The sequence below is a fragment of the Cyrtonyx montezumae genome, unplaced genomic scaffold, assembly GCF_038088225.1.
Source record: "Cyrtonyx montezumae isolate F1298 unplaced genomic scaffold, pur_monq_1.0 scaffold_17, whole genome shotgun sequence".
NCBI lineage: Eukaryota > Metazoa > Chordata > Aves > Galliformes > Odontophoridae > Cyrtonyx > Cyrtonyx montezumae.
This window is the reverse complement of record NW_027071903.1, coordinates 31067348-31079673: the sequence shown is the minus strand read 5'-3', so window position 1 is coordinate 31079673 and position 12326 is coordinate 31067348. Positions and strand designations below refer to the sequence as shown.

At 40.4% G+C, this 12326-nt stretch overlaps 1 protein-coding gene across 1 annotated transcript in view; it reads right to left on the bottom strand.

Annotated features, from left to right (window-relative positions):
• Positions 1-3742: 3742 nt before the first annotated feature.
• MCTP2 (multiple C2 and transmembrane domain containing 2) overlaps positions 3743-12326 on the bottom strand; it is a 114199-nt gene continuing 105615 nt past the window's right edge. Inside the window, exons 19-22 of the mRNA XM_065734023.1 lie at positions 12197-12306; positions 9727-9836; positions 7942-8039; positions 3743-5670 (exon numbers count right to left, since the gene is read on the bottom strand). Coding sequence (XP_065590095.1) covers positions 5602-5670; positions 7942-8039; positions 9727-9836; positions 12197-12306 — 387 coding nt within the window. The 3' untranslated portion in view covers positions 3743-5601. The remainder of the gene's footprint in view (positions 5671-7941; positions 8040-9726; positions 9837-12196; positions 12307-12326) is intronic.

Genomic DNA, 12326 nt, shown 5'->3' with positions numbered 1-12326 from the left:
AAAATAACGTATTTAGGTTTGCAAGTACCAAATCTTTGGTTCTTATCACCTTCACATGGGATGTGACAAACATTATTCAATACTCCCCCTGCTGACAAACTAAACTTACCAAAATGCAGGGATCAAGAGCCAAAAATCTCTTCATTCATCTGCTAGAAATTCAATCAAAACATATCAGTGCAAATGGGAAATTCCTAGCTAAGCACTCCCTCGAGCACTGCTTACATCCATCCACCCTTCATTTCATCAAAGACCAGTGCATTATCCATCCTTCATGGACTGAAGGCCACCGTACACGTCAGCTGAACAGAGCTTCACAGAGCCAGTGATCTCTGGTGCAATGGACATCCTGTTCACATTGTAACCTGAACACGCTCAGGCCTGGAAGACCCAAAACGAGATGCACATGTCCAGCACATATGCAAACCTCTTATCTCTTCCTACAAGGTGGTCTAGAAGAGGTTGGAAGGCCGGTTGTGCTAAGAAAACAGCTCAGATGAAGTTTAAGGCAGACAATCTCCTGACTTTTACTTTCTTCCTCTCTTAGAGGGACATCATCTCTTTCAGCCAAGAGGGAAATTGCAGGTGTTCAACATGCAAAAACTGATTGGCAATGTTCCCCCACGTAAAATTTAACAAGAATCACCAGCCCTCAGGTTACAGCCCCACCAAGAACTTGAACTCCTGCCCGCCCAGGTGCTGCTGCTGCTCCAAACACAGAGACCTGAATGCCACCTCCTGCTGCCCTGTGCTCAGCTCCACAATTCATGTCAGAGGAGCACATCGCTTATTCAAAACAAAATGACCTTCTACACGCTGCACTGTTTTAAGTCAAAGCAATACAGAGAAAAGTAGATTAGAAATGGTATAATCTGGAAGAGGCTAGGTTTTTTTCACCTTGCTATTTCTAAACGCTTCTGAATACTTACACTAAGCAAAACATATTGTTTACTCACCTATCCTTTGGAACTTGTGTAACTGCTTCCCCACTGATAACAGTCTGGCAGACATTATATCCGAAAATGTTGGAATTTTGCCTGGTTTAACTTATCCTAAGCTGAGAACAATTAAAACACTCAATTTGCAATACAGCAGGTTAACAATAATACGTAGTACCTCAGCTTTCTTCCCAGTTGCTAACTTTCAGGATGCTGAAGAGCAGATATTCTTATCGTGTCTCTGTGTGATTTGAGGGGTAGATGCACCAGGGCACTGACACATGTAGCTTTAAAGATAAAATACAAGTACAGTATTAAGTCAGAAGAGGATTCACTTCTAATACATACCACAGCCTCCAGAGTCAAAGCTAACATTTCCCAAACAGTCTATCAGCTTAGTTTAAAGGACGGAGAATCTAAAGGTTAAGGTTTGATTAGAACGTATTTTGTCGATTTTTTCCTAACACTTCAGAGCAGTCAAATTCCTTTCCAGTGTGAACCGATGGAGCCGATGGGAAAATAACTCCAGTTGTGGCAATTCCTGCAGGATCAGGCCCTCCAAATAAAAACCCAACCAAAGTAGCCCCATGTAGAGTACAGGAAATTAAATGGCAACTCTCCATTTTCCAGTGGGACAACACAGTTCTGGGAGCTGTTAGTACTCCAGGCAGTCAATTAGCAGGAGCCTAATTTCTAGGGATGAGTACCCTCTCATGCAAATGAGCGTAGGTCTGCAGGGCAGCAGCCATTGGTGTGAGCCCCAGAGCAGTAGGGCAGAGCCTGAACTCTCCAAACTGAGCTTTGTCTCGGAGAGGACTGAGAGGGAGCAAGCAGAGAAAGGAATGCTAGAGCTGAAGGTTAAAACTGCAGCTTTGCAAGCAGAAAATAAAAGGCACTTGTGACATTTCCACCGACTGCTTTATTCAGTTGTTTGCTTGCTTTCCACAGCATGCATTTCAGTGACTGAGTTTTCCTGACAGTGATCCATAAGGGAGCTGAGTCCTCGTTCCTATTCATGATTAGTTAAGAAACCAACTTTCAGCGGCAGCTTATGTTTGGGCAAACACGAGTACATATTTCTTTACACGCGTATGTCAAACCCAGTCATTTACACAATGTAAGGGTAGTAGACATGTTTGGTCATATTCTACCAACAAATCTCCATCTTCCATAATCTACAGACAGCCAAAGGATCCACAGATAGATTTACATTTCTGAATGCCTTCTGGTCTTATAAAAATTAGAATGCAAATGTAGATCTTGTGGGACTCAAATGACTGCCTTAAATTAAAAACATAAGTTTATAATTTCCATTCTATACAGTGTATTGATTAACAATGTAAAAAGTAGTAATTCCCATGGGCAGATGGACACAGGCAAATAACAATGGATATTCTGGCTTCAAGAACTGAATGAAAAGTCTGAATAAAGAATTCGATTACTTCGGTGTGCAGCAAATGCATGTAACCCTCCTTTCCCCTAAGTAGGAGCTCGGAAATCCTGCCAAAAAGTTTAATGCAGGTGGGGTATATCTTCACCTTATCTCCTACAGCAGAACAGCTTCCACTTCAGGTAACCTCAGGTGTTGTTACGCTGCACTGTCAAGTGAGGTACTCACTTACCTAGCCAGATACTAAATAATATAGCTCAGTAAGCACTTTGTAAGGGACGAGAAAAATATGTCCTAATCCAGATAAATTAAAAGCATCATCATAACCTCAAACATTTATTGCATTTCAAACAGCATTTATCAAAACAAAGAGCTCATTACAACATTTACACATACTGGGCCAACCAAACCCTTTCATTTCGTTTGTCTCCAGCATAACATTCTAATACAAATTATTCCAAAACACACATCTATATCTATATATACATAAAGACATCACCCTGTCTCCCTGAACATCACCCTGAACAGAAATCACCCTGAACAGAAATCAAATGTGAAAAAAATCTATAGAAAAAAAAATACTATTACAATACCAGTCTCAACTCCTGAATAAATAAACGCTTGCTGCAGTTGAATATTTTCACTCAGATCAATGATCTGATTTCACATGCCTGCTTAAATACATGGGACTTTGGCCCCTACAAAGTGACAAGACTACAGTATGATAAACTGGATGATAGTCTCAAGCGAGACAATGAGGCATTGCTTACACAGAAGATTGAGAAACTGACTTAACAAAAGAGATCCGTGAACATCCATTGTATGTACAAGAAGGAGATTTACTGGAGATTTTATAATTTCTACAAGACTCTTTCCAACCGACTTCATTAACTTGAAGTAAATCAAATCATGCAGAGATCTGGCTCAGCCAGACAGACATGCCGGGAACGGTACAAAACGAAGAACAGGCACAAGATAAGCTTCAGAATCTTTGGCATTTTGCATAAACATATTCAAGGTTTTAAAATCTGTATGTTCAATCATTTTCCCACACATACTCACTGATAAATATATTATACATGTACTCTTCTTTATACACAACTGTGTACATGCATGGGTACACAAGCACACGAGCACACACAGAGGCATTTTAATAGTATTTTAAACTGAGATAATCCTTCTATCTCTTCATATAGCTACACAGAGTTTTACATGAACAAAACACATTCTTTATCAAAGAGAGGCACTGATCTCTTCTCCCTGGTAGCCCACAATAAGACCCATGAGAATAGCACATAGGAGGTTGAGACTGGACATCAGGAAAAATTTCATTATCACAAGGGTGGTCAAACACTGGAAAATACTTTCTAATGAAGTGGTTGATGCTCCCATGTGTGCCTGTGCTCTAGAGGCATTTGGATAACGTCCTCGATGATATTCTATAACTTCTGTTTAGCCCTGAAATGGTTGGGCAGTTGTACTTGGTGATCTCTGTAGGTCCTTTCTAACTGAACCATGCTGTTTTAAATAAATTGATGAACACGTGCCCCTACTAAGTTAATGGTACAGAGGGGATTGTTATTTTGGAAAAACAAGCATCGAAAACCACTGCATCCTGTTAACAAAACAGTGGAAAATACCCTGCTGTTAGTCCTTCCTCCCCAAAATCATTCACACATCAGGCCCTCAAGTTTGCGTCACTGAATGGTGCAACATCATTTGGATTGCCAATCCATAAGCAAGGCTTACCTGTTTTACCTTCAATTAGACTACTTCCAAATTTTTATTTTTTTAAAAAGCAACTTGTGCACCAGGACTCTCTTTGTCTGTAAGGTAAACCACCTGAGGAGATGCTGGCAGAAACACCTGCCTGGAAATTGCAAGAACCAAGCTCCAGCTCTCATGCTAACAATGACTTTCAGTGACAAATCACAAGTCACTCCCACAAAGTCCTACAGCAACTAAAAGACTGAGGACTACATCTTCAAAAAAATCTGAGCAGGTTTACACCTGATTCTCCACCTCGGTTTCCAAAGGCAAACAAAAAGGATAATGCTGGTTAAGTGAATTTTATAAAGCAGAACAATAACCAAAAGATTAATAAGAACACAAGAAACCACATTCTCCTCTGAAATCAAGGTCCTTTCTCCAGTTTCTTCTTTGCTCATTTCCCACATAACATCATTTTCTGATCCTTTCTTTGTGGACTCCATTGGGAATTAGTGGCAGGCTAACACCTGCCAACTATTGCACAGCCACATCTTTGGGCACCATGTACTCCTTCTGCACGAGCACTTGTTTCTTTAAGGCAATAAAGTGTTTTTCTCCTGGATCTGTAGTGTTGACCCCTCTGGATTTAGACAGAAAAACAAGAGCTGTGCTGAAAATATCTGATGAGATGGAGTTATAAAAGGCAAGTCAACGGAGTCTTTTCAGGTCAGTGAGTTAGGCTTTTCTGCAGTCTCTTAATCCTTTTGCGGCAGAAGGTTCTCATGCATCCATTGCCAGCAATGGATCTCTGATGAATCCAGTATCCAAACAGTTAACCATAGGGTGGGCATATATATAGATATTTCTTTCTTTTTCTTTTTTTCTCTTTTTTTTTTTTTTTTTTTTAAGAAAAAGGAAAAAGGAAAAACCCACAAGTGCTGGATGAAATATTGAGATACTGCTGGAGCTCCTCACTCTGCTAATTATGATAAAAAACTTTTTAAAATGTACACTGCTTGAACAGAAGATGGGTATCAAAGACTCGTTAATTCAGAGCTTAAACCTTTCTAGGCACAGTGATTTAACTCAGAAAAGAATAGCTTTCATATCTTAATGTAAATCTGTTGGATATGTTAAAAACTGGTTCAGAGCATCTCTTCACATCAGTTCAGCTGATCTGCTACGCTAGGCAGAATTATTTCCTCCTACATAAAAAATGGAGTGCTGCCACATCCAGCCTTGCCTGTGCAACTGAAGTAAAACAAAAAATAAAAAGACAGAACCCAGTGGCACCATACCCTCCCACTCTCCTCGCCACCTTATAAACTAATTCGTATGTTCCACTCCATTCTTCTGGGGCTACATCTTGGTGCCAAAAGACAGCCCAAAAAGACGACCCAAAACTGGTACTTCTCAAAAACACCAGCTAACAAAAAAAAAAAAAAAAAAAGGAGCCTCTGACAAATCATTGTGTTGTTCTGAACCACAGAGAGCAGGGAGAAGTGTGGGTGTACACGTGGGGGGTATGGAGGGAGATGCAGCATTCCGAAATCACACTTCATCCTATAGTGCACTCCGTTTCTTCCTAATGGGGCTGGAGCTGCTGTATGGTTTCAATTCAGCATGCTGCACCTGTAAAAACAAACAGACATGACGTTTGCAGCTAGGTAACTCTAGCTCACTACAACGTGTGTTAATGGCTCCCCAAGGACAAACCAAGGGAAACTAAGGAAGGTTCAAAAGTAATGAATCATTTTCTAAACACAGGAACATGGGGGATTAATTGCAGGAAGGATTTGAGAAGTCATGCATCATTTCTTGAAACGAAAATATTAAAAGCAGATTTTTCTAATGAGATACATGGGGTTCTACCTAAATTCTGCAGCATAGGATAGATCTTTGGGTTTGTTTTGATTTGGGAGCTGCTTTACTTCTTCTGGGATTAACCAATAAGTTTAATAAACTTCTCTCAGGAGTTACAGATCAAGTGGATCCCAATATGCAGCAAAATGACTGTTGTCAAAATTGCACACAGACCTTGGGATGCTGGAATATTTAATCATTTCAAAAACAGAAATATTTTCTCAAGTTGAACCTGGACAAAGCTACCCCCATCCTTCAAAACAATTTCACTGACAATTTAATAGGTAAAACACGTGATAAACTGAGGAGGATCATGCAATCTCAACAGCAAACTGTCGTGCTACAGAAAAGTATTCCCACTGAAACTGCGTAAACCTTTTGCTGAATGTACCATCTTTTCCACTAATCTGGTTTTTGCCCAGCACATGTAGGTTGTAAATGGCTAAAATACAGAGATGTTTTACAGCTCATTGCTGTATCACAGTGAAATGATGTTGCATCAATAGCACCTTAAAGGAAGCAGACAGAAGACTCTTTGCTGGAGGAGTGCATGGCTGTCATACAGGCTCACTATTTTTAGCATCAGTGGAAAACTGCTCTGAGAAGGTTTGTCCCATCGAAGGAACTTTTATTAGTCCTCCTTCGTAGTAAATGGTTATCATTTTCCTCAGAAAGTTCAAAGGTTTCCAAAATGATAGAAACCACTCAAGGAAACGTTATAAATGTAAATGTTAAATAAAGCATAAATAGAAAAGCAGCTTATCTTTAAATATAAACATTAAAAGGGCATATGCAAACCATCACTGCAAATCCAGTGTACTCTACAAATGCAATGGCAAAAAGAAAAAATAATCAACCCAAGTACACTCAAGCTTAACATCTCCATGATTATTCCTCTTTAGCTCTTTTGCTCCCACCAGTCTACGAAGAGATTTCTCTCAAGTTATTAGTGCTGCCATCAGCCAATCTGGTGACCTCTTGAGATAAATGTCACCACAAGCCTTTCCAACCCTGTTTCTACCAGATGCTTCGACACTGCATGGAGGCAATTATTTTTCGGTCTCCAGCAGAGTAAAATCACTACAGGCGAGATTGTGATCCCCTTATTCACAGTAAGCAGCATCTCACTGTGAAAGTACCACGATTCACAGAGGAAGGTACAATGTCAGTGGGATCCAGAGCATCAGGATCAGGTCCTTAGGACACAGATTCCAGTTGATTAAAACAAAAGAAAGAATCCTTTATACCGTGTGCCTCGTTACTCAGTAAGACTATTTTCCTTCCTTCAGGAGAAATAAACAGATCTTGATATTCTAAAGGACTTATTGTTCAAGTAATTTCCAGGAAGATTGGCAGGATTACTGAAGACACTGTTGTTGTTTCAAAGAAATATGAAAAGAGACGAGACTTGACTGAAATTGAGGGCGGATAGATTCTGGCTAGATTAAAAGTTATAATTCTGTAATGGTAGAAGATTGAACTCATCAACCGCAGAGTATTTTATACACATCTCAAAGCTTTCTCTAATGAAAAAGATGAGCTGAGCATTGTCCAAGGGCAGCCTGGAGTTCAAGGTGGGTGGGAAGGAAGAATTTTGAGGGATGGCTGATGTGAAAAAAAAACACATTGAGCACAAAGTCATGGAAATAATCCCCCCACACTCGATTTTGAGAAAAGGGAGAATTCAGAAAGCCTTTTGGATGGTTATCTCTATCAAAGAGACTATTTTTCTCTTTCCTCCGTACAAATATAGGAGCAGAAAGGTGACGGAAACCATAGTTCACTAACCATGCTGGGTGATTTTCCAGATCATTTTTAAGTAAGCCTTTTCAGGATAATTTTTCTGCAATCACGCTTCTGACAAAGGATTTTGGCTCCCCTCTCTTCTAACATTCTCCCCAACCCCCGCCCTTTGTGGATTTTCCCAATCCCTTATCTCAGTTATTCAAAAGTGCAGGGGCATTGTATTTCCCAACAGAGCACCCAGCCTCTCTCAGAGCTGCTCGTTGCCTCTGTTGGTGCTGCCCATTCATTACGTACCTTTTGAACATCAGATGGTACCCTGGAGAGGAAATCTAGCAGCTCGTTATTATCGATGGCATAGGGGTTTCTAAGCTTCTTAGTAAATTTATTTATGCCTATGAAAAATAAAAGCAAACAAAATAACGCAACTCATTTCCATTCACTCTCCCCTCAACTGTTCAGGTGAGGTGAAAAAGGGAAGAAGATTTAATGAGTAAAAATTAGTGTGAAAACGGTGCTCAGACTTCAAGCCATGAACACATAGCTGGTCATGTGGGATCATTCACAAATGCCTCCTGAAAGAAGTAGGTATACACTCATTTCCCTACTTTGGGTCAAGTAGTGGTGGAAAAAAAAGACTGCAGCGTGCATCCATTCTGGAGGGTAACATGGGGAGAATATAACCATTTCACCACTGAAATGACACTTAAATCCACTATCCTACATGAGCAAGACCCAACACCCTGCTGCTTCCCAACCAAGAGATCAAGATAGCAATGTGGCTATCTAAAGGCAGGGTAGAAGATCAAAATGTCATTGAGCAGAAGAAAACAGCCAGCTCATTTTAAAGAGCAGACAAAAACAATCATATGCTGTCAGAATCCAAGAATCATAATAGAACATTCAATCCTACTACACCCTTGTCCAAAATCCCACACTAGTTTCCTTAAAGTAGTTTAAAATGAGATGGCTGCTCTAGCCTTCTCTTCTCTGTGAAATGTTCCTGCTTCACATCTGAGATGCAGCTTTTAAGCCATATACTTGTAGCAAAATGCCAACACAATTTTCTGTGTACCTGATTTTTAAAAAACAGAAAATACCATAAGGTCTTTTGAGGCCTTGCCACAGGGTACTTGTTTAACACGTATCATATTTGAAAGCCCTGTCAGTCTAGATGATTTTGAATGGATGTATAGTTCCCATGTATTCACCATGTCCTCCATACCAGAACAACAGTATTTTGTTACAGAACTTTTTATTCCCAGCAGTTTCTCTCCTTTCCTTTTGCTCTTTCTTTTGTTTGATTTAATCTTTTATTTAATTTCTTTTTTCTCCTACAACAGTGGCTCAGGCCTGACAGGGTGATGGGAGCTCCCTATAGCCCAACACTGCACAAGGGCAGAGCTTAGCAGTTTGCTGAGGACTACTTTCAGATTGAGATAAAAGATAGCACCATAAAAAAGACAGAAGGCCACTTAGAGTTAAGGACAGACTTCAGCAGCTGCAACGCACTTGTTTTTGTGCTCTCAAAGACCACCTCTTCTTTGGAACACTATCAGGCAATTTTTCATATTTAAAAGCTCTTATTTTGCTTCATCCCAATAAATCAATACATTTTCACACAACTCCTTTCCATTCCCTGCACCAAAGATATTCTCACTGCCTCCCATTGGACCACAGGTTTTTTTGTTACAATACAAATTACTGATTTTGGTAAGAATCAAAATGTTGACAGGGCCCAGGCCTCCACAGTCAAGCTCTTCAAACATACCTTGCCTGCTCCCTAGCATTTCCCAGCTGGGGGCTCCTGCACAAGGAAGCAATTTCCTAATAACAGTAATAATAATAAATGAAAATAGTTTGTCTACGCTAATGTGCTGTGCTGTTAAAAACTAGCAAAGAAGACTAAGAAAAGATCATTAGATGACTCAGGGAATAAAAGAAAAAAATATTAAAGGGTTCATAGCCTATTATGTACAAGTAAAAGCAACTGATCATAACAGATAATGTAAAGATTGATTACATTCTGTAAATGTATAATGTATTTATTGCATGTGTACGAGAAGACAGTGTACTACTTACCCCAGATTAAAATGATGTACCTCAGTGGTATAAAGTACAAAATAACCGTTGCTGCTGCGAGGAACAAGCAGGCCAGAACTGAGAGGAAAGGCACTGACCAGTTGAACGTGCTGTAAAGAATAACATTGATCAGTATTTCTACACTGTACTTTATGACAGATAATTAATGACCTCTTTGCAATGTTTTATGCAGTCAAATACACAGACACACTTTGGAAAATGGGTAAGGGGGAGTCCTGCATCTGGATGCTGTGATAGGTTAAAGGAAATATCTGAGAGGCTGCTATCAGGTCAAGGAGAAAGGATAGCCTCATGGGGCTCAGTGAAGTTGTTAGCCATGTAGTGAGTTGTTTCTTATTTCTTCTTATACATGTCGCACTTGTTACACATCTCTGCTCACCAGTCAGCTCTCCATTATTCATGGGAAGATTATCTGATTTGGGGACAAGGCCATGCTGCAGGTGCAAGCCATCTGAGCTGGCTCTGCTTGACCACAGTGGAGATGACATGAGAAGGGCGTTGATGCATGACTTGAAAATGGCAGGTAGCCAGAGTCAACTCTGCCAGTACCTTGGAAAGGATTAATTACAACTAACGCAAAACCTTAAGAGAGCAATTAGTCACTTCTCTGAATAGTACTGGGGAATAATATTCTACACAAAAATATCTTAATAGGTATGCACTTGCTTCTATTTCCTTACATTTTCATCAGTTTCTTACTACATTGTGTATAGGAGGCTGTTGCAGATCAGCTATCATATACTATCAGCAGTTCAAGCCTTTGCACACCACCATTTTTCCACGTGGGCTCTCAGTCACCACAGTAATTCAGACTTGCAGCACACAAGAACATTCCTTTTACCCAGATCATTCACATGTAAACCTACCACGTACTTCAGGTGAGCAGCTATTACTAACACATCCTAGCAATTACTTTGGCAACGTGCACCTCTGTATCACCAAGCATTGAGATAGCTGGAGATTACAGGAATATCAATTAGTTAGGAGTTGGACTGACAGGTCTTTTGGCCATAGAACCTGTGGGTGCCCCATTCCTGGAAGTACTCAAGGCCAGCTTGGATAGGCTCTGGGCAGCCTGATCTGATGGGTGGCAACCAGCCCATGGCAGGAGGTTGGAACTCAATGATCTTTACCAGTTTAAGCCCTTCTATGATTCTGTGATCTTAGCATTCATTTCATGCAATCTCCCTGCTAACTTTGTCATGTCATGATGACAGGGAGTAGGAAGAATACAGAATGAATGTGGACCACTCATCAGGCCACAAAATCATATGAACTTCTCTTGATTGATAAAATTAATAGTACAGGAGAATAATTACCTTTAAGCTTCACCCGATGTAGTAAATATTAAGTAAAGATAGGTGGGGGAGAACCCACCAAAATAACTCTAGTTAAAAAAAAAATAGCAAAACAGCTCAATTCTGTTAAAATTCCCAGTGATTGCATAACTAGAATGACAGATGGAAACTGCAGCACGATTCAGTCTGTCACTTACAAGAAACTTTGGTGGCAATTTTTTAACGGTGCATTACTGTTGAGTTACAATGGAATTCTTCTGAAATTACACTGAGCCTCCACATTAATACCCAAAGCGTTCTTTAAGACCTTTGTTGCCAAAATGAATACAAGAATTAACAGTGAGTCTTCCTGCCATGCAGCTGGACAGAACACTGCCCCGTTCATAGACTGGAATACATCTCTGGGCCACTTCCACCCCAGCTGGGGTGCACGGCATGGAACCACACACAGCACATGGGTTTGCTGTATTTTTAGCTTGAACCCAGCTCCTCGTTAAAGTGTGGCTCAATCACAAGCCATCACTTTGTGCTCAAAACAGAAAACAATGTGGGTCAATGAAATGCCAATAAAGATCGGGTTATAAAAGTTTGTATGTGTTTGCGCAGGGGACTTTCCTATTTCTTTTTTTTTTTTCTTTGGCTCTTCACCTCTGTCCCTTGTGGGGTCAGGAATGCCCCATGTGCCTCCTGTTGTGACAAGACCAGAAAACTGCCTTCAGGCTTCCTTGTGGCATCATCAGGAAGTAAGCAGCTTAAAATGGTAGAGAAGAACATCAGCTCACTGTGGAAGGAAATAAGCGACCGGTAACCCCTGTAACCAGGGTAGGGAGGGCATGGGAAAGGCAACACCCATTATTCCCCTAAATATTTTCTATGGAGGAAATACAAAAGAAAAACCTAATACTTAGTCCACAACTTCAAGCAGTACTTCCCATCAGGACTCCATCATAGACGGACAAGATCAGAAATCTGAGCAAACGGATACCATGAGAGCTAGAGCAGCAGAGCACACAGTCTCTTCTCTATACTTTGGGACTATTTTTGGAATAAAAATTCCGTGGCCAGGCTCTCCTGCTTTACCTTGCAAGAAATTCACCGCTGGCTCTGCTTCCTGCAAATCAGGGTTGAAGCAATAAAAATACATCACTTACTTTTTAATTCTCTCTCCAAACGATGCTATTTCCTCTAGAATGCTTTGAACAGCTATGACGATCTCTTGGACCATGTGGATTCTGTCAATTAATCCTTTTTTTTCAGATTCCTATGCATCCCCAAAAAAAG